Consider the following 21754-nt stretch of genomic DNA (forward strand, 5'->3'; position numbering starts at 1 on the left):
CTCAGTGAAGGAGGCGTGGAGTCTGTGAGTGTCAATCTCAGTGAAGGAGGCGTGGAGTCTGTGAGTGTCAATCTCAGTGAAGGAGGCGTGGAGTCTGTGAGTGTCAATCTCAGTGAAGGAGGCGTGGAGTCTGTGAGTGTCAATCTCAGTGATGGAGGCGTGGAGTCTGTGAGTGTCAATCTCAGTGATGGAGGCGTGGCCTCTGTGAGTGTCAATCTCAGTGAAGGAGGCGTGGAGTCTGTGAGTGTCAATCTCAGTGAAGGAGGCGTGGAGTCTGTGAGTGTCAATCTCAGTGAAGGAGGCGTGGAGTCTGTGAGTGTCAATCTCAGTGATGGAGGCGTGGCCTCTGTGAGTGTCAATCTCAGTGAAGGAGGCGTGGAGTCTGTGAGTGTCAATCTCAGTGAAGGAGGCGTGGAGTCTGTGAGTGTCAATCTCAGTGATGGAGGCGTGGAGTCTGTGAGTGTCAGTCTCAGTGAAGGAGGCGTGGAGTCTGTGAGTGTCAATCTCAGTGATGGAGGCGTGGAGTCTGTGAGTGTCAGTCTCAGTGAAGGAGGCGTGGAGTCTGTGAGTGTCAATCTCAGTGATGGAGGCGTGGAGTCTGTGAGTGTCAATCTCAGTGAAGGAGGCGTGGAGTCTGTGAGTGTCAGTCTCAGTGAAGGAGGCGTGGAGTCTGTGAGTGTCAATCTCAGTGATGGAGGCGTGGAGTCTGTGAGTGTCAGTCTCAGTGAAGGAGGCATGGAGTCTGTGAGTGTCAATCTCAGTGAAGGAGGCGTGGAGTCTGTGAGTGTCAATCTCAGTGATGGAGGCGTGGAGTCTGTGAGTGTCAATCTCAGTGATGGAGGCGTGGCCTCTGTGAGTGTCAATCTCAGTGATGGAGGCGTGGAGTCTGTGAGTGTCAATCTCAGTGAAGGAGGCGTGGCCTCTGTGAGTGTCAGTCTCAGTGAAGGAGGCGTGGAGTCTGTGAGTGTCAATCTCAGTGAAGGCGGTGTGGCCTCTGTGAGTGTCAGTCTCAGTGATGGAGGCGTGGCCTCGGTGAGTGTCAGTCTCAGTGATGGAGGCGTGGCCTCGGTGAGTGTCAGTCTCAGTGATGGAGGCGTGGCCTCTGTGAGTGTCAATCTCAGTGAAGGAGGCGTGGTCTCTGTATGTTTCAGTGCTAGTGCAGTTTCATAAAACATGAAAATGAGTCAGGTAGGGGGCGTGGCCTAAAGTGTTTTTTTTGACAGTCTGTTCTATCATTCTGATGAAGGTGTTTCCCCCCAGTGTGTCTGAGCCTCAGGTTAGCCCACATTCTTGGATAAATACACATTGTGTTTCTGTCTTCTCACCTTAGACTTAAACACAGTTTCAGTTTCTTGTTGTTTTTATTTACAGTCAAATGAAATACTACTTGTTCATTCACACTGTTTTAAAACATGTCCGGTGTTTATCCTTGTAGCAGAATGTTTCACACCAACTTTTTTGCGAGAGTGTAATGTGTGTCACAGGCCACAGACTTCACTGTAAACAAAAACAAGTGAATACAAGTGATCTTAATACATTACTCAGAAAAATCAGAAAACACTCTGTATTTATGAGTCTAGATGATTTTCAATGTAAAAGTACGTTATTAATTTTTTTATTCTGTTAAAATAAATAAAATCTGATCATGATATTAATAAACTATATTTCCCACGAGGCCACAGTTCTCTGCTCTGATTGGCTGGATGTTTTGACCTGTGGCAGATAAAAGCAGGCTGCAGAGTCACAGAGCAGGAATCTCTGATGGACTTGTGTGTCTCTCCTCAGGATGATGAAGCTCCTGTGTGGTGGTGTGATTTTCACACTTGTTCTGTCTTATTACATCTACATGCCTTTACCTGCCTCTGTCTCCGAGCCCTGGAAGCTCATGCTGGTGGGAGCCACCTTCCGCACCGCCACTCACCTGGTAAGAAAAAACAATGAACTCATTTGTTTATTAACTTAAAGAGGGAAAGGAAGAAACATGGAAGATTATGTAAGTGATGGAGACAGCTGAGTTTACTAAGAGACAGGTGACTCGGGGACAGGTGTGACCAAAAACTGTTAAAGACAGTGATGAGGATAAATGATAAAATGAACAAATGCATGATCGGTGAGAAAAAAGCTCAAGGACCAGTAGAACATAAACATTGAAGACAGGTGAGGGTTAATATGGAGGGAGGACAGGTAGAAGGATTAAATAAGGGACAAGTTTTTAAGGGACAAGTGATTAAAAATTCAGAACCAGGTGGGAAGAAAGAATAATTCACCATCATAACACCATCATTACATCAGGCTAAGATTAACTCATAATAAGGCTAACTGAACAGAATTAGCAGTACAGCTAAAATATATGTAAATTAAAAATAAGGCTAACTGAACACAGGATAGCGACATAAACACGGAATGCACTTAGCAATTAGGCTAACTGAATGTCATCAACCTCAAGACTAACGGAACAGAATTAGCAATTAGCATTTCTGCAGGAAGTCATTGAGGGAAAAAGGAACTGACACAGAATTGAACAAGATATTGTTAAATATCCATACTGTAGTAAAGAAAATGTTAATGCTAATCATAATGAGCTAATAAACTTTATTAATAATACATACAGTTATGTTCAATTTTATCACTGTGTTCTTAGCCATAATTATGCAGTTAGCCTTCAAGCTAGTTACAATAAGTTTATTTGAATGCTAATAATAAAATTCAACACTGAGGCATTTTTGTAGCTCAGTGGTCTGACATCATGGCAGTGTGTGTGTGTGTGTGTGTGTGTGTGTGTGTGTTCTCCTTCTGGGTGAAACATGGCAGGAATTTTGTTGCTAAACTAGTTATAAAGTTCATCCTTCCCTCCGTGGAGAGAAGGTGAAGATCACGAGTGTGTGAATGAAGTGAACTTTTTAACATCACTGGGTTTTGTGAGTCTTGGTTAGCATGTAAGATACAAACCATATGAACACACACTGTTCACATTTACTGCCTACATATTATAGGTAACACACTCACACACATGAGTACTCGAATATTCAGTTCAATCAAGATGACTGACAGGTACAGAAACTGCATCTCACTGTCTTCACCATCAGAGTGTCTGGGGGGGAGGGTATGGGGGTAGCAGTGTAGGTGTTGTGTGTGTAAAGTGTGTTGTGTCTGGGGGGTTAGTAGTGTGTGGTGGGGGGTGTTTGTGTGTGTACAGTGTGTTGTGTCTGGGGGGTTAGCAGTGTGTGTGGTGGGGTGTGTGTGTGGGTGTGTATACAGTGTGTTGTGTCTGGGGGGTTAGTAGTTTGTGTGTAAAGTGTGTTGTGTAGTGTGGTGGGGGGTGTGTAGGTATGTGTATGTTGTGTAGTGTGGTGGGTGTGTGTGTGTGCGTGTGTATAAAGTGTGCTGTGTCGGGGGGGCTGGATGGGGGAAGCAGTGTGTGTGTGTATAAAGTGTGTTCTTGGGGGGTGCAGGAGGTGCTAGTAGTGTGTGTTGCGTAATATGGTGGGGTGTGTGTGTTGTGTAGTGTGATGGGGGGCATATGTATGGGTGTGTGTGTTCTGTTTTTGAGGGTTTAGTAGTGTGTGTTGTGTGGTGTAGTGGTGTGTATGTGTGTGCGTGTGTGTAAAGTGTGTTGTGTCCGGGGGTGGGGGTTGGGGTGTAGTGTGGTGGTATTATGTATGTGTGTGTGTGTATGTGTTGTGTAGTGTGGTGGGGTGTGTGTGTGTGTGTGTAAAGTGTGGTGTGTCTGGGGGGTTAGTAGTGTGTGTTATGTAGTGTGGTGTGAGTATGTGAGGGTGTGTGTGTGTGTTGTGTAGTCTGGTGGGGTGTGTGTCTGTGTAAAGTGTGTTGTGTAGTGTGGTGGGGTGTGTGTGTCTGTGTAAAGTGTGTTGTGTAGTGTGGTGGGGTGTGTGTGTCTGTGTAAAGTGTGTTGTGTAGTGTGGTGGGGTGTGTGTATGTGTAAAGTGTGTTGTGTAGTGTGGTGGGGTGTGTGTCTGTGTAAAGTGTGTTGTGTAGTGTGGTGGGGTGTGTGTGTGTAAAGTGTGTTGTGTAGTGTGGTGGGGTGTGTGTATGTGTAAAGTGTGTTGTGTAGTGTGGTGGGGTGTGTGTATGTGTAAAGTGTGTTGTGTAGTGTGGTGGGGTGTGTGTATGTGTAAAGTGTGTTGTGTAGTGTGGTGGGGTGTGTATATGTGTAAAGTGTGTTGTGTAGTGTGGTGGGGTGTGTGTATGTGTAAAGTGTGTTGTGTGGTGGGGTGTGTGTGTGTGTGTGTGTGTGTGTGTGTGTGTGTGTGTGTGTGTGTAAAATGTGTTGTGTAGTGTGGTGGGGTGTGTGTGTCTGTGTAAAGTGTGTTGTGTTGTGTAGTGTGGTGGGGTGTGTGTGTATGTGTAAAGTGTGTTGTGTAGTGTGGTGGGGTGTGTGTGTCTGTGTAAAGTGTGTTGTGTTGTGTAGTGTGGTGGGGTGTGTGTGTATGTGTAAAGTGTGTTGTGTAGTGTGGTGGGGTGTGTGTATGTGTAAAGTGTGTTGTGTGGTGGGGTGTGTGTGTGTAAAGTGTGTTGTGTAGTGTGGTGGGGTGTGTGTATGTGTAAAGTGTGTTGTGTAGTGTGGTGGGGTGTGTGTGTGTAAAGTGTGTTGTGTAGTGTGGTGGGGTGTGTGTGTGTGTATGTGTAAAGTGTGTTGTGTAGTGTGGTGTGGTGGGGTGTGTGTGTCTGTGTAAAGTGTGTTGTGTAGTGTGGTGGGGTGGGGTGTGTGTGTCTGTGTAAAGTGTGTTGTGTAGTGTGGTAGGGTGTGTGTGTCTGTGTAAATTGTGTAGTGTGGTGGGGTGTGTGTATGTGTAAAGTGTGTTGTGTAGTGTGGTGGGGTGTAGTGTGTGTAAAGTGTGTTGTGTAATGTGGTGGGGTGTGTGTGTGTAAAGTGTGTTGTGTAGTGTGGTGGGGTGTGTGTGTGTAAAGTGTGTTGTGTAGTGTGGTGGGGTGTGTGTGTGTAAAGTGTGTTGTGTAGTGTGCTAGGGTGTGTGTGTATGTGTAAAGTGTGTTGTGTAGTGTGGTGGGGTGTGTGTATGTGTAAAGTGTGTTGTGTAGTGTGGTGGGGTGTGTGTATGTGTAAAGTGTGTTGTGTAGTGTGGTGGGGTGTGTGTATGTGTAAAGTGTGTTGTGTAGTGTGGTAGGGTGTGTGTGTCTGTGTAAAGTTTGTTGTGTTGTGTAGTGTGGTGGGGTGTGTGTATGTGTAAAGTGTGTTGTGTAGTGTGGTAGGGTGTGTGTGTCTGTGTAAAGTTTGTTGTGTTGTGTAGTGTGGTGGGGTGTGTGTTGTGTAGTGTGGTGGGGTGTGTATGTGTAAAGTGTGTTGTGTAGTGTGGTGGGGTGTGTGTATGTGTAAAGTGTGTTGTGTAGTGTGGTGGGGTGTGTGTGTGTAAAGTGTGTTGTGTAGTGTGGTGGGGTGTGTGTATGTGTAAAGTGTGTTGTGTAGTGTGGTGGGGTGTGTGTATGTGTAAAGTGTGTTGTGTAGTGTGGTGGGGTGTGTGTATGTGTAAAGTGTGTTGTGTAGTGTGGTGGGGTGTGTATATGTGTAAAGTGTGTTGTGTAGTGTGGTGGGGTGTGTGTATGTGTAAAGTGTGTTGTGTGGTGGGGTGTGTGTGTGTAAAGTGTGTTGTGTAGTGTGGTGGGGTGTGTGTATGTGTAAAGTGTGTTGTGTAGTGTGGTGGGGTGTGTGTATGTGTAAAGTGTGTTGTGTGGTGGGGTGTGTGTGTGTAAAGTGTGTTGTGTAGTGTGGTGGGGTGTGTGTATGTGTAAAGTGTGTTGTGTAGTGTGGTGGGGTGTGTGTGTGTAAAGTGTGTTGTGTAGTGTGGTGGGGTGTGTGTATGTGTAAAGTGTGTTGTGTAGTGTGGTGGGGTGTGTGTATGTGTAAAGTGTGTTGTGTGGTGGGGTGGGGTGTGTGTGTGTGTAAAGTGTGTTGTGTAGTGTGGTAGGGTGTGTGTATGTGTAAAGTGTGTTGTGTAGTGTGGTGGGGTGTGTGTGTGTGTATGTGTAAAGTGTGTTGTGTAGTGTGGTGGGGTGTGTGTATGTGTAAAGTGTGTTGTGTGGTGGGGTGTGTGTGTGTAAAGTGTGTTGTGTAGTGTGGTGGGGTGTGTGTGTGTAAAGTGTGTTGTGTAGTGTGGTGGGGTGTGTGTGTGTGTAAAGTGTGTTGTGTAGTGTGGTGGGGTGTGTGTATGTGTAAAGTGTGTTGTGTAGTGTGGTGGGGTGTGTGTATGTGTAAAGTGTGTTGTGTGGTGGGGTGTGTGTGTGTAAAGTGTGTTGTGTAGTGTGGTGGGGTGTGTGTGTGTAAAGTGTGTTGTGTAGTGTGGTGGGGTGTGTGTGTGTAAAGTGTGTTGTGTAGTGTGGTGGGGTGTGTGTGTGTGTGTAAAATGTGTTGTGTAATGTGGTGGGGTGTGTGTGTGTAAAGTGTGTTGTGTAGTGTGGTAGGGTGTGTGTATGTGTAAAGTGTGTTGTGTAGTGTGGTGGGGTGTGTGTGTGTGTGTGTGTAAAGTGTGTTGTGTAGTGTGGTAGGGTGTGTGTATGTGTAAAGTGTGTTGTGTAGTGTGGTAGGGTGTGTGTATGTGTAAAGTGTGTTGTGTAGTGTGGTGGGGTGTGTGTGTGTGTAAAGTGTGTTGTGTAGTGTGGTCGGGTGTGTGCGTCTGTGTAAAGTGTGTTGTGTGGTGGGGTGTGTGTGTGTAAAGTGTGTTGTGTCTGTGAGGTAGTAGTGTGTGTTGTGTAGTGTGTAAAGTGTGTGTGTGTGTGTATGAAACATTTTGAGTGTGTTTGTATCTATAATCCTGTATGTGTTGGTTTAGTACTGTGTGTGAGTGTGTGTGTTGTATCCCCTCAGGCCGATCTCTCTCACTCTCTGGGTCTGGTCCATCATGTCCGTGTCCTCAATCTGGCTGTGACGAGTTTTGAGAGTTTTGTGCCTTTGGAGTTTGAAGACCTTCAGACGGAGGACACGGAGTTCCACGGTGTTCAGGTTCGCGTGTACATGCCTCAACGGCGAGACAGCACACTGAGACGCGCTGTAGTGTTCATCCACGGGGGAGGGTGGTCACTCGGAGTGCCCAGTAAGTGTGTTGTGTGTGTGTGTGTGTGTGTGATTGACTGATGCTGTGTGTTCAGGTAACCATGTTGCTAATTACATTTATTTACACCTGTGGCTAATTACTTTAAGTGAGCCATATTGCTAATTACAGTTATTAGCCTTATTGTTGTCATGTTTATTTTTGTGTGTTTGTTGTTGTGTAGAGCTCGGTTCCTATGACTTGCTGTGCAGGAAAATGGCGGTTAAGCTGAACGCTGTGGTAGTGACAGTGGAGTAAGTGTGTGTGTGTGTGTGTGTGTGTGTGTGTGTGATGTTTCACCTGTGTGTGATGGGTGTTGTTTATATCTGTGTGTAGTTATCGTATGGTCCCAGATGTTCACTTCCCTGTGCAGTATGAGGAGTGTCTGCAGGCGGCTCGTCACTTCCTGCAGCCAGATGTGTTGGCGCGTTACTCTGTGGACCCGGAGCGAGTCGCTGTGTGTGGTGACAGTGCAGGAGGAAACCTTGCTGCTGCAATCACACAATGGGTGAGCTTCTCTATCTACCCTGCTTACTTACTAATGTAGGGAGCAGTACGAGAACATTGTTACTTCCATGAAGAGGTGGTGTTTCAGAGCAATTTTTGTGGTTGTTGTGGTTACTGCTGGGTAGATAGACAGTGGGTGGGGATACATTTGAGGGTGTGGACACATTTGTTAGGTTCTCAATTGGTTCCAGCAGTGAGCAGTTGTTTGCAGGTTCCAATATATACCAGGCATCAGGCTGATGATCCCTAAACCACCAGTCAAAACCCAGAGGAACTAGTACAAAATAAATATTGTCCCATTCACAAACACTGGTTCCTGTTCTTCATGGACTTCATGGGTCCAAACAACAAGAGGACTGTAGGTCTAAGCAGGTCTGACACCATTGCTAGCACAATGAACCTTTCCAGATGCTCTTAGTATATTAATATAGTATAAGGTTCATGACCTTGCTGAGGGTCCAAAACATGGCCATTGGTTGACCTGGGATTTGACCTCTCAATCTCTGGTCACTAGAATACAAAGTCACTATTGCCTCACTTCTTAGCAACAAGACAGAAACCCCAAGCCTTACCCCCTGTGGGACAGACATGACTAACATGGCTAATAGCTATACAGCACTAACATAGTGTATTAATAAAATATCCAGGATGAGGGGAACTTCTCCAGTTGTCCTCTCTTAAAGATGGGATTGAATCTAGATTGGAGAAGAATCAACCTCACTGATGTTTCAACATTAAGGAGCAGGAATATGCCCCATCAATTCCTCCACAGCCTTTGGCAGTTAAAAGTTCTTGGCCTGTATATGTGATGCTCAAGAATTTGCCCTCACATCCTGTAAGAAACCTTGCAAAGAACACAACAGAACTGGGGCAAGAGTGCATGTGAACTTTTATTGCTTGTGTGCTTGTGACCTCACTACAGTTTCCAGAGAGTAATTTATTCAAAACTAATAATATAGCAGTTTTCTGCCTCAGATAGGTATGTTAGAGCAGGGAAAGTGTGCAGCACATGGGGTATCACCAGGACCAGGGTTGGGAACCTTCAAGTTAAATGATTAAGAGACTGACATGTGTGGCCAAGGCCTCTGTGGTCCCATGCATGTGCCACCAGGTACAAACTCATCTACCAAGAGGCCTGCATGAAAGGTTGGAAGCTTGAGATCATTCCAAGAACCCTGACTAGACTGACCAGAAGAACAAAAATGAAAGAAAATTAGTCATTTCTCAAGAACGTTTTGCATTTTTTGCTCTAGATCGGCCAAGACAGCAGAGATAATGATGTAAGGAACAGCAGTGTTGATCATCTGAAGAACGACAGCAGGGATGATGTACAAGACAGCAGTGAAGGTGGAGGGATCAGGTTTAAGCTACAGGTGTTGATCTATCCTGTCCTTCAGCCTCTGGATTTCAATACTGCATCCTACCAGCAGAACTGGGGAGTCCCCATACTGTACCGTGACCTGATGGCACGCTACTGGCTAGAGTATCTGGGAGCAGACGCATCCCTGCTCCACACCGTTCTCCTGAACAACCACACAGCACTGGATGAGTCTCGAGCCGACCCTCACCGATCTAAAGTCGACTGGACCTCCATGATCCCTCAGCACATGCGCAAACACTATAGGGCCGTCTTCCCTCGGACTGGCTCACCCTCCGTCCTGCGGGACGTCCCTGCGATGCTGGACCCGCGAGCCGCTCCCCTGCTAGCTGAACAGGAAATATTAAAGATGGTACCAGGCACTTACATCATGACGTGCGAGCATGATGTGCTGAGGGACGATGGAATGATGTATGTCCGGCGCTTAGAGCTGGCCGGCGTCTCTGTCACACATCGTCACTATGACGACTGCTTTCATGGCTGCGTGAGCTTTGCCTTCTGGCCGTCGTACTTCTTCGTGGGGATACGAGCCATAGACGATTACATCGCCTGGCTTCACACACACCTGTAGAATGTCCAATGTTTAACTGTACAAACACTTACACACTCAGACTGTAAACATTATGTTTGTATTTCTGTCATTTACAGAATAAACAGTGTTGGTGGTTCAAGTGACAAAATGAAACCAACTTCTATCAACTGCTATCAACTTAGCCCCGCCCACCCCCCCACCCCTCTCTCTCTCTTTCTCTCTCTCTTTCTCTCTCTCTCTCTCTCTCTCTCTGTCTGTCTGGAGGCTATTGACTTAGCCCCACTCTTGTTCTGTCTTTCTCACCTTTAGTGCTCTCTCTTGAGATACCCACTTGGCCCCGACCCCCCCTCTCACTGGTGACATTTACATGGCCCCACCCCCCCTTACACACTTTCTGGAGACTTTCTGTGTGGTTCTACCTCCTCATTCAATTCTGAACACATCACCTGGCCCCACCCCCTGAGCCTGGCCCCTCCCCTTTAAACCTGTATGCTAGCAGTGCAAAGAACACTGCTTTATAATTTACTGATTTATAATTACATTTGATTCAAAGTATTTTTTTTAAACTAAAGTACCTGAAGTTAATTGCAAGGATAAAAAATACAGCTAATATTTTGAGAAGTGTGTTCCAAGCTAAATGACTGACAAAGATTTAATTTCTATACTGCATTTACATTAAAATACATAACTTTATAAATAATGACCTGCTCACCTGACTTAAGTTGCTTGTAAAATACATTGTTGTATAAAACTGCATTATAAACTTATTATTCTATTCAGTATTAGTCATATCATTGACCAGTGAGCTGGTGTGTTGACCGTTTATACACAGTGTCCTGTACATGAATGACAAAATTGTGTTTTTCTTTCTGGCTCTAAATAAAACATTACGTTACTTTATGAAATGTGAATTGTGTGAGTCCTTAATGCCGTATTCTGGCTTTAATATCTATATTGTTATGTACTGTATACTTATTAACTAAATTCTGGAATGTGAGTGTTTATGAGTACAGAGTGCACATCTTGTGAAATAATATCTACTATAATATCTACACAACATCTGTGTGTGTGTGTGTGTGTGTGTGTGTGTGTGTGTGTGTGTGATTGATGAATGAGAATAAACAGACGAGTGTGTTCTCAAATACTCTGCCCTCTGTTACAGTTCTACACACACACACACACACACACATTCTGTGCAGAAGAATCCAGGTCAAAGTTTATTTCCATAAATAAACAGGACTTGATTATTTGACTCGTCACTGACATCACGCTGATCTTCACATTTACTCAGACATGAGTGTTCATCATTATTTTTATGATCCGCTGTAATAAAGTCGTTTAATCACACTTTATTTTAGTTGTTTAATACTTCATTTTTCATATTAAACAGAAAGTCAACATTTTGTCCTCAAAGTTGATGTTGAAGCAGGAAAAATGGACAAGTGTAAGGATTTGAGCTTTGAGTTTGACCAAAAGGGCCAAATTGTGATGGCTAGACCACTGGATCAGAGCATCTCCAAAACTGCAGCTCTTGTGGGGTGTTCCCGGTCTGCAGTGGTCAGTATCTATCAAAAGTGGTCCAAGGAAGGAACAGTGGTGAACCGGTGACAGGGTCATGGGCGGTCAAGGCTCACTGATGCACGTGGGGAGCGAAGGCTGGCCCGTGTGATCCGATCCAACAGACGAGCTACTGTTGATCAAACTGCTGAAGAAGTTAATGCTGGTTCTGATAGAAAGGGGTCAGAATACACAGTGCAGGACGGGTCAGGGCTGTTTTGGCAGCAAAAGGAGAACCAACACAATATTAGGCCGCTGGTCATAATGTTATGGTTGCGTGGTGTATGTATGTGCATATTTTTAAATTCCAGTCATTAACCTGCTCTCAGTGAACATGTTAAGTGCTGTTGTGTACGCCATCAAACAGCTGCATGATTATACCAGCAATCCTGAGTCCATACGATGCCCAAATAAAGGTTTACAGAGAAATTGTACAAAATGCTTTCTTCCTGGTCTAGTATCATTTAGTATTATTTAGTACCATCTTGAAGCCCACATTAGATCTACAGTGCATGGCATATCAGCAAAAAGTGAGCGTTTTTCAGCTATATTAACTAGATTGGATATCCTTTATATTTTTATGTTATGAAATTGTTTCACATGTCTGGTCATCATGATGGTAAAATGATGGTAGAAGGTACCAGTAGTGAGACTGATTAAACGTGTTTCTAATAGAATTATATATACTTTTCTGCCCTCTTGTGGCGATATCTAAGCGGTACAAGTGACAAAATTATATATTATATAATTTTATTTTTTCTTCATATTTTGGACATATACATGATTTTAATGTGCAACCATGACTTCTTATTCTGCTTGTGGTCCTCTGAAGGCTGTTTAATTAATTGTCCTTATTCTATTTACAGTCACAACACAATGTTTTATATTCAAGCCCATCATTTTCTATCAGTTTGTCATCTTATTTTTGAGTTTTGTGTGCATATTTATAACTATAAAATTAAATTAATGTTTTTTACTTTTATTCAAATTTAATACACTATTTTTAGAAATTTATTTTAATTATGTTTATATCAATTTGTTTACAATTTCAAATCTTTAGGATTTTCACCGCGATAGACGGGCTCCCTCTGGTGGCTGGTCATGGTAATAACTCTCTCTCTCTCTCAAATTCAAATTCAAATGAGCTTTATTGGCATGACAGATTGTACATGTGTTGCCAAAGCATTTAAAAGGGGTAAAGATTGCAAACAAAATTACAAAATCAACAAACAAATAAATAAAATTGCAAATAAATAAATAGCGAAATGAAAGCATAAAATTTACAAGTATGAGTGAGGTGTGTGTGTGTGTGTGTGAGTGTGTGAGAGAGAGAGAGAGAGAGAGAGAGAGAGAGAGAGAGAGAGTTCATGAGTGCGTCACTGATTGGTGGACTCCTCCCTCTTTTTGTGGTAGGCGTGGATGTACCAAGCTGTCAGGGAAATACAGTCTCTTTTTTCTCCCAGTAAATACTGGAGTTTTGTGTCGTTCTCCAGTTTGATGAAGTCCGGACAAATCCGCTCAAATTTAGGAAAGAACTGTTTTGGAATTTCCTGGTAGTTTGGACAGGATGTGAGGAAGTGGAGCTCTGTCTCTACCTCTCCTTGGTTACAGTACAGACAGAACCTGCTCTCTCTGGGCAGCCAGCTCTGTCTGTATCTGCCCCTCTCTATAGCCAGGCTGTGGTCACTGAGTCTGTATCTGCCCCTCTCTATAGCCAGGCTGTGGTCACTGAGTCTGTATCTGCCCCTCTCTATGACCAGGCTGTGGTCACTGAGTCTGTATCTGCCCCTCTCTATAGCCAGGCTGTGGTCACTGAGTCTGTATCTGCCCCACTCTATAGCCAGGCTGTGGTCACTGAGTCTGTATCTGCCCCTCTCTATAGCCAGGCTGTGGTCACTGAGTCTGTATCTGCCCCTCTCTATAGCCAGGCTGTGGTCACTGAGTCTGTATCTGCCCCACTCTATAGCCAGGCTGTGGTCACTGAGTCTGTATCTGCCCCACTCTATAGCCAGGCTGTGGTCACTGAGTCTGTATCTGCCCCTCTCTATGGCCAGGCTGTGGTCACTGAGTCTGTATCTGCCCCACTCTATAGCCATGCTGTGGTCACTGAGTCTGTATCTGCCCCTCTCTATGGCCATGCTGTGGTCACTGAGTCTGTATCTGCCCCTCTCTATGGCCAGTCTGTGGTCACTGAGTCTGTACTCAGGTATTCTGTTGTTGTGTATTCTCTGTTTAGCTCCAGATAACATTGTAGCTTGCTTTGATTTTGTGTTGTTTCAGTCCAGTAAGTGAGATAATATTCTTTCTGTGTGTTAATCATTTGGTTGGGCCGAATTCTGTGGATGAGGCGGTCAGTGTCCTGAGGCTGGTCAGTGTCCTGAGGTTGGTCAGTGTCCTGAGGTGGTCAGTGTCCTGAGGTTGGTCAGTGTCCTGAGGTTGGTCAGTGTTAGTCAGATTAGTTTGTTTGTGGAGTCTCAGGACCAGCTGAATGAGGGGGCTTATTTTAATTTTGGCTTCATGGTTTTTAAGGGCTTTAAAATGATGAGTCGGGGTCACTCCATTTCAGATGTTTCCAGAATTTGATGGCTCTTTTCTCGATGTGGATTAATAGAGGGGTATTGTCCTAATTCTGCCCTGCATGTGGTGTTAGGTGTGTTCCTCTGTACCCTGAGGATGCTCCTACAGAACTCTGCATGCAGGGCGTCTACTGGGTTTTTGTCCCGTTTGTTGAATTCCTGATTTAGGAGAGGACCCCAGACTTCACTACCATACAGTGCAATAGGTTCTAGAACTGATTGGAATATTTTGAGCCAGATTCTAATTGGGATTTGATCTGGAATAAATTTTTTAATGGCATAGAAAGCCCTTCTTGCTTTCTCCTTCAGTTCATTCACAGCCAGGTTGAGATTTCCATTTGCCCTGAATTTCAGCTCGAGGTATGTGTAATTAGTGACATGATCAATTTTGGTGATACCGAGGGTGAAACTGCGTCTCTTTCCCTGACCTCTGGGTCGTTTTTGAAAGGTTAGGACCTTTGTCTTGGTTGGGTTTATAGTCAGGGCCCAGGTCTGACTGAACCTGTGTAGGATGTGGAGGTTCTGCTGTAGAGCCTCGTCTGTAGGAGACAGCAGGACCAGATCATCTGCATAGAGGAGGAACTTTATACTGGAGTCATGTAGTGTGAGGCCGGGTGCTGGTGACTGTTCTAATAATTTTGCCAGTTCATTAATGTATTTATTGAAGAGGGTTGGTGATAGTGGACAGCCCCGCCTCAAGCCCCGCCCTTGAGTGAAGAATTCAGTTTGTTTATTTCCAATTTTAATTGCACATTTATTGTTTGAGTACATTGTTTTTATGATATTGTATGTTTTACCCCCTATACCAATTTCCATCAGTTTATATAATAATCCTTGGTGCCAAATTCAATCAAAAGCTTTCTGAGAATCTACAAAGCAAGCAAATATTTTGGTTTTGTTTTGGTTGATATGTTTGTCAGTTAGAGTGTGCAGTGTAAAGATGTGGTCTGATGTTCTGTAATTTGCTCAGAATCCAATCAGACTTGTTTAAGACATGGCGCTCGGTAAGGAAGTCTATGAGTCTCGTATTGATGATGCTGCAGAACAACTTCCCCAGATTACTGCTTACACAAATGCCTCTGGAATTGTTTGGGTCTAATTTGTCTCCACTCTTGAAGATGGACGTTATGACTCCTTTATTCCAGGCATCAGGGAAATGACCGACACTCAGAAACACTTTAGAAAATGCCAATTGTCCCAGAAACTGTTAGAATTTAGAGATTCTTCAATACTTTGGAGCTGATTTTGGACGTACTGTTCTCTCTTCTTTCTGAGTGTATGTTTGTATTGTTTAAGTTCCTCACAGTATTGATGGCGTAGATCCGTGTTGTTTGGGTCTCTGTGTTTTTTATTTGATAGATGTCTTAAATTTTTCCTCATAGTTTTACAGACTAAATCAAACCATTTTTCATTCTCTTGATTGATTTTACAAATATTCTTAGACCTTTTGAGGTTAGATAATGTTGCCAAATAATCAAAAATGTTCTGCACAGCCAGATTCACACCGTCTCCATTGTGAGGATAAAAGTTATTTAGAAAGTTGTTTATAAGTGTGCGTATTTTTGGGTGTCTGATTGATGTCAGATATTTTTCTGTGCTGTTTTGAGTCCATCTGTAGCGTTCTCTCGTGTTATTCAGCTGACTGGGCTGTGAGTGTATGGTGGTGTTTTTGGTTCATTTGAGATACAAGGTGATTTGGCTGTGATCTGATGATGGTGTTAGTGGTTTGACTGGGAATGCTCTGAAGGAGAATGGATCTATGTCTGTGATCATATAGTCGACTGTTGAGCAACCATGAAACGAACTATAGGTGTATCTTCCAAGAGCGTCTCCTCTCACCCTACCGTGGACGAGGTACAGGCCGAGGCTTTGACAGAGCTCAATCAGAAGTTTCCCATTTTTATTTATTTGGTTATCCGAGTTGTTCCTTGGGAAGTTGACTGTTTTGTGGAAAGCTTTGTCCAAAAATGTGGTTGTTCCCATTATCCGTGGTATAGTCGAGTAATGGACCTGTCCTAGTGTTTAGATCCCCACAGATCAACACACTTCCCTGGGCCTAGAAGTGGTTCACTTGACTGTGGAGAGTTACAAAGATGTCTTCATTATAATATGGAGATTCAGAGGGAGGAATATAAAGGGCACATAAGAAAATATCCCTTTCTGTTTGGCTTAGATGTTTGTCGATTTTGAGCCAGATGTGATTTTCTTCTTTTTTAATTGTTTGGATATATTTATCAATTTCTAGTTTTGGGCAGATTATAATGCCCCCTGAATCTCTCCCCCGTGAGATTCCTTCATGTGTTCTGGAGGATATAGATATTTCTCTGTAACCCGAGGGACAGAGAGTGACTTCATCAGTTCTGCGCCATGTTTCTTGTAGTATTATAATGTCTATATTTGATATGTTTTTTTGAAATTCAAGGGTTTTAGTTTTGTATCCAAAACTGGGTTAATTGATTCCTTGTATGTTCCACATTGTTATACTTAGTGATTTAATTTTGTTTTTTCAATAAATTTAAGAAATTCAACAATCTTAACAGTCCTCTAGAGTAACACAAACCCACCAACAACTAAGTATACATATATATACATACATAAACATTATACAAATTTACTATAGATACACTATATTGCCAAAAGTATTCGCTCACCCATCCAAATAATCAGAATCAGGTGTTCCAATCACTTCCATGGCCACAGGTGTATAAAATCAAGCACCTAGGCATGCAGACTGTTTTTACAAACATTTGTGAAAGAATGGGTCGCTCTCAGGAGCTCAGTGAATTCCAGTGTGGAACTGTGATAGGATGCCACCTGTGCAACAAATCCAGTCGTGAAATTTCCTCGCTCCTAAATATTCCACAGTCAACTGTCAGCTGTATTATAAGAACGTGGAAGTGTTTGGGAACGACAGCAACTCAGCCACGAAGTGGTAGGCCACGTAAACTGACGGAGCGGGGTCAGCGGATGCTGAGGCGCATAGTGTGAAGAGGTCGCCAACTTTCTGCAGAGTCAATCGCTACAGACCTCCAAACTTCATGTGGCCTTCAGATTAGCTGAAGAACAGTGCGCAGAGAGCTTCATGGAATGGGTTTCCATGGCCGAGCAGCTGCATCCAAGCCATACATCACCAAGTGCAATGCAAAGCGTCGGCTGCAGTGGTGTAAAGCACGCCGCCACTGGACTCTAGAGCAGTGGAGACGCGTTCTCTGGAGTGACGAATCGCGCTTCTCCATCTGGCAATCTGATGGACGAGTCTGGGTTTGGCGGTTGCCAGGAGAACGGTACTTGTCTGACTGCATTGTGCCAAGTGTAAAGTTTGGTGGAGGGGGGATTATGGTGTGGGGTTGTTTTTCAGGAGCTGGGCTTGGCCCCTTAGTTCCAGTGAAAGGAACTCTGAATGCTTCAGCATACCAAGACATTTTGGACAATTCCATGCTCCCAACTTTGTGGGAACAGTTTGGAGCTGGCCCCTTCCTCTTCCAACATGACTGTGCACCAGTGACCAAAGCAAGGTCCATAAAGACATGGATGACAGAGTCTGGTGTGGAGGAACTTGACTGGCCTGCACAGAGTCCTGACCTCAACCCGATAGAACACCTTTGGGATGAATTAGAGCAGAGACTGGGAGCCAGGCCTTCTCGTCCAACATCAGTGTGTGACCTCACAAATGCGCTTCTGGAAGAATGGTCAAAAATTCCCATAAACACACTCCTAAACCTTGTGGACAGCCTTCCCAGAAGAGTTGAAGCTGTTATAGCTGCAAAGGGTGGACCGACGTCATATTGAACCCTATGGATTAGGAATGGGATGTCACTTAAGTTCATATGTGAGTCAAGGCAGGTGAGTGAATACTTTTGGCAATATAGTGTATGTATATATAAAGCTGCTTTTGTATCTCTTCTACTCACGGCTACTGGTCATGTACATATTATTCTGAGCATGTCCTTGATCTCCCTCAGGTTAGTGTGGTTTTGTTTATTCTGGGCTGTAGCATGACCAGGTTGCTCCTGTTGCTCAGTCCGGTCAGAGTGTGGATCATCTTGCTGCTTTGTTGTTCTGTTGCTCCTTACTGAGGCTGTTCAGGGTCTCCTGCATTTTTGCACACGTTGTGCCCAGGGAATAGGGCCTTTGGGTGCAGTGTACTGGGGTCTTGGGTGTTGCAGTATAGGTTGCTGGTGGTATGGTGCACAGTGTGGAGATCCAGGTTGTGTGTGGTGGGGTCTAGGATATTTGTTGTAGGGGAAAGATTTGTTGGTGGTGAGACCTGTTGTAGTGTTGATCTCAGCTGAGTGTGTAGAATCACTGCTTTGTAGTGGTAAAAAGCCCCTAACATGTTGGGGAGGGTGATTGCTCTGGCACTATTTGGGGGGCTGACATGGAGCCAGCCCAGGGCAACATCTTTAAGGGTTTTAGCGAACACATGAACACTGTCTTTACAGAGATGGACGTGGGGATGGAGGTGGTGAATATTCAGTGTGGGATGATGTGCCAGGTGAATGTTTGGTATTCCAGCACATCCACGTGATATGTCTGTGTTCACTCTTCGTATGGTGTTAGGATGAAAGTCTGATCTGGGTAGGATTGTGGAGATAATGATTTTTGATTTTGGGAAAGTCTGTGTTGCTTTGATGGCCATTTGTCTTACTGATTCTGCCACTAGCTCTTGCTGTGCTCTCAGGTCGTTCATCCACACGTGGATGATGATGTGGCTAGGATCACCCAGTTTTTCCTTGCACAATTGTTGCAGGGCACTGTCTGTTTTGGGGCACCAGATTTTTAACGTTTTGTGGCTAGGAAAGAGAAAAAGAAAAGGAAAGTTTTTCATTGATGAACCTGCCATTTGAATCAATCAAGATGACCACTTTGGGGTCATTCTGGGGTGTATTTTCTTGCTCTTGAGGGTTCTCTGGGGTCTCTATCCGTGTTGTCTGTGGAGTTGCTGTTAGAGCGTTGGACTCGGGTGTCACAGTGGGGGTTATCGGTGTCTGGATGGTGAGTGGGCTGGGCTGCTGCATGGGGTTTTCTGTCCGTTCTCTCAGTCTTTCTATTTCTCCCTCTTTAAGGAGCAGCTCTCTTTTGCTTGATTTTATGATTTTTTTATTCTCTCTCTCTCTCTCTCTCTCTGTCTCTGAAAGACGCCGCGCCCCCAAAACGTGCCCCGCGATTGGCTGGTTAAACTCCGCCCCCGGCCCAGATTGGCTCCGAGTGAGGAAGCGTCTTGCGCATGCGCAGTGGGTCTCGGCTCGGGAAGGACGCGGCGTCTCGAAGAGAGTGACGGCTCGTCAAAATGGCGGCGTACACACTGGTTCGGAGCGGCGGGGGCATTTTAAACGCCCTGAAAGGTTCCTTAAAGACTTTTGGTCACGCTCCCCAGAGCTGTGCCGCTTTATCAGGCTGTAAACTTGTACACAACACACAGTGGAGGAGTTCCGGTCAGCTGTCGGTGCAGGAGAGGATCGAGAGTAAGAGGAGAGCCGCGCTGCAGGGAGGAGGACAGGGCAGGATCCAGGCGCAGCATAAACGGGTGAAACACACATATACATATACACACATACACTCACTCACACTCAGACTCAGACACACTCACTCACTCACTCACACTCAGACACACACTTTAAACTTATTAAACACAGTCTGGAGAGGTTACGAGGGTTTAAAGAAACTTGAGGTGTACTGGTCAGAAGTCTTTATCCTGCACATAAAGACATAGAGAAATAAACAAAAATAAATACTGACTTTATATCTGAGAAACACTTCAGTGGAAATGGCTAACTCACTGCTATTACTGTGTTTTAATCTGCTAAACTTTTAGATTATAAAGTTATAACACACAAAGCTGTGATGTTGATCCAGACATTTCCCCCTGGGCTGTGTTCCATTCAGAAGGAGGGTCCCTCTGTAGGGAGCCTTACAGTGTAGGATTGGGTCAGCTTCCCTCTCAGCTTTACAGTAAACAGGAGAGAGAGAGACAGAGCCTGCACTTTGTAGTGATGGTAATGAAGTTTAGTGATTTTGAATGTGTCCTCAGGGGAAGCTGACTGCTCGAGAGAGGGTGGTCCTGTTGCTGGATCCAGACTCCTTCGTGGAGTGTGACATGTTCGTGGAGCATCGCTGTGCTGACTTCGGAATGCAGGCTGACCACAACAAGGTCAAACATCTACACACCTCTACACCAATCGCACACCTCTACACACCTCTACACCAATCGCACACCTCTACACACCTCTACACCAATCACACACCTCTACACACCTCTACACCAATCACACACCTCTACACCAGTCACACGCCAACCACATCATCTCGCACCTATACACATTTATTCATCTCAGCATACCTCACCATACTTCCCCACACCAGTACATACCTGACAACACTTCAGTTTATCATACCACTAAACCATTAAATGTATGAGATCTGTGTGTGTGTGTGTGTGTGTGTGTAGTATCCAGGCGACAGTGTGGTCACAGGACAAGGACGGATCAACGGCCGGCTCGTCTACATCTTCAGCCAGGTGAGTAACAGACGATCTCTGACTCCACCCTGTCCTGATCACATGATGTCACAGGATATGATGTCACTTCTCCAATCTCTTCTTCTCAGGACTTCACCGTGTTTGGAGGAAGTTTATCAGGAGCTCATGCCCAGAAAATCTGCAAAGTGAGTTCAGTCCAGCTGCAGGTGTGAAGGTGTGTGTAAAAGGTCAGGTGTCATTCAGGACGTGTGTGTGTGTGTGTGTGTGTGTGTAGGTGATGGACCAGGCGATGATGGTTGGAGCTCCAGTGATTGGTCTGAATGATTCAGGCGGTGCAAGAATCCAGGAAGGAGTCGAGTCTCTCGCAGGATACGCCGACATTTTCCTGGTAGAGTTAACTGGCCAACAAACAGATAGAGAGCAGATAAACAAACAAATAAACAGAGAGAGAGAGCAGATAAACAAACAAATAAACAGAGAGAGAGAGCAGATAAACAAACAAATAAACAGAGAGAGAGAGCAGATAAACAAACAAATAAACTGCTCTCTCTTCCCCCCCCCCAGAGGAATGTGTTGGCATCAGGTGTTGTTCCTCAGATCTCCCTCATCATGGGTCCGTGTGCAGGTGGAGCTGTTTACTCTCCTGCCCTCACTGACTTCACCTTCATGGTCAAGGTGAGGCTCCAACATGTTAACTCCACCCATGCTTCTCCCTCTTCTCAGCCTGCTTTAAACTCCACCCACTTGTTTAAAACCACACCTATACTGCCTGCTTTAAGCTCCTCCCTCTGAGCCTGTTTTAAACTCCACCTAGTCTACCTGTTTAAAACTCTACCATACAGCAGACTGTTTATTTTTCTCTCTAGTTTTATATTGTGTGTGTGTGTGTGTGTGTGTGTTTGTGTGTGGTCAGGACACATCGTATCTCTTCATCACAGGACCTGATGTGGTTAAATCAGTTACTAATGAGGACGTGACACAGGAAGAGCTGGGAGGAGCCAAAACACATACCGCTGTGTCCGGTAAGTTCATCAGCTGTCTTTAACATTTTATAATATTTAAAACTTCTGCATTAAACTTAACTCACTCTCTCTAACAAGGCGTGGCTCACAAGGCGTTTGAGAATGACGTGGATGCGTTGCTGAACCTCAGAGAGTTCTTTAATTTCTTGCCTCTCAGTAATAAAGACTCTGCTCCGGTCATGGAGTGTCACGACCCAAGGTAACCCCTGCTGACCGGACCATACGCTGATATCTGTGAATACCGGGATCTTTATGCAGCAGAAATAGTTCTACTGTTGGATAGCGTGTGTGTGTGTGTGTGTGTGTGTGTGTGCTCGTTGTTTTATCCTTTCAGTGATCGCCTTGTTCCTGGACTCGACACACTTGTTCCCTTTGAGAGCACAAAGGCTTACGACATGCTGGACATCATCCACAGTGTACGTCACTCACTCACTCACATACACACACACACACACACACAGAACGGTCATAAAATGCTGATCTCTGATTGGTCACATAAAGATTGTTTCATGGCCTTGGCCGTGTCCTGAATCACATCTCACTAGATTATGAAGTGCATAGGGCATACTTCATTCATCAGCTGATTGATTGTGGCCATGTCCCAAATCACACAGTGCTACAATAAACAGATGTTTTGACGCAC

The 21754-nt window shown here is 44.7% G+C and overlaps 2 protein-coding genes across 2 annotated transcripts in view; both read left to right on the plus strand.

The window, feature by feature from the left end:
• The first annotated feature begins 1755 nt into the window (after window positions 1-1755).
• nceh1a (neutral cholesterol ester hydrolase 1a) lies at window positions 1756-10366 on the plus strand. The gene is made up of 5 exons (XM_058413003.1): window positions 1756-1924; window positions 6839-7064; window positions 7246-7315; window positions 7398-7569; window positions 8822-10366. Exons 1-5 carry the CDS (start codon window positions 1787-1789, stop codon window positions 9515-9517), a joined length of 1302 nt encoding a protein of 433 aa, XP_058268986.1. The 5' UTR covers window positions 1756-1786; the 3' UTR covers window positions 9518-10366.
• An 8470-nt stretch (window positions 10367-18836) lies between these two features.
• pccb (propionyl-CoA carboxylase subunit beta) overlaps window positions 18837-21754 on the plus strand; it is a 6492-nt gene continuing 3574 nt past the window's right edge. The window contains exons 1-9 of the mRNA XM_058414468.1: window positions 18837-19138; window positions 19643-19762; window positions 20060-20128; window positions 20218-20274; window positions 20364-20477; window positions 20654-20764; window positions 21003-21111; window positions 21190-21310; window positions 21446-21527. Coding sequence (XP_058270451.1) covers window positions 18902-19138; window positions 19643-19762; window positions 20060-20128; window positions 20218-20274; window positions 20364-20477; window positions 20654-20764; window positions 21003-21111; window positions 21190-21310; window positions 21446-21527 — 1020 coding nt within the window. The 5' untranslated portion in view covers window positions 18837-18901. The remainder of the gene's footprint in view (window positions 19139-19642; window positions 19763-20059; window positions 20129-20217; window positions 20275-20363; window positions 20478-20653; window positions 20765-21002; window positions 21112-21189; window positions 21311-21445; window positions 21528-21754) is intronic.

The sequence above is a fragment of the Hemibagrus wyckioides genome, linkage group LG17, assembly GCF_019097595.1.
Source record: "Hemibagrus wyckioides isolate EC202008001 linkage group LG17, SWU_Hwy_1.0, whole genome shotgun sequence".
In the NCBI taxonomy this organism is placed as follows: Eukaryota; Metazoa; Chordata; class Actinopteri; order Siluriformes; family Bagridae; genus Hemibagrus; species Hemibagrus wyckioides.

Bases quoted from the DNA above. Each gene is read 5' to 3' on its own strand.
- nceh1a (XM_058413003.1), top strand. From the start codon at position 1,787: ATGATGAAGCTCCTGTGTGGTGGTGTGATTTTCACACTTGTTCTGTCT. The intron at 1,925-6,838 runs GTAAGAAAAAAC...GTATCCCCTCAG, and splicing joins TCCGCACCGCCACTCACCTG to GCCGATCTCTCTCACTCTCT. The intron at 7,065-7,245 runs GTAAGTGTGTTG...GTTGTTGTGTAG, and splicing joins GTGGTCACTCGGAGTGCCCA to AGCTCGGTTCCTATGACTTG.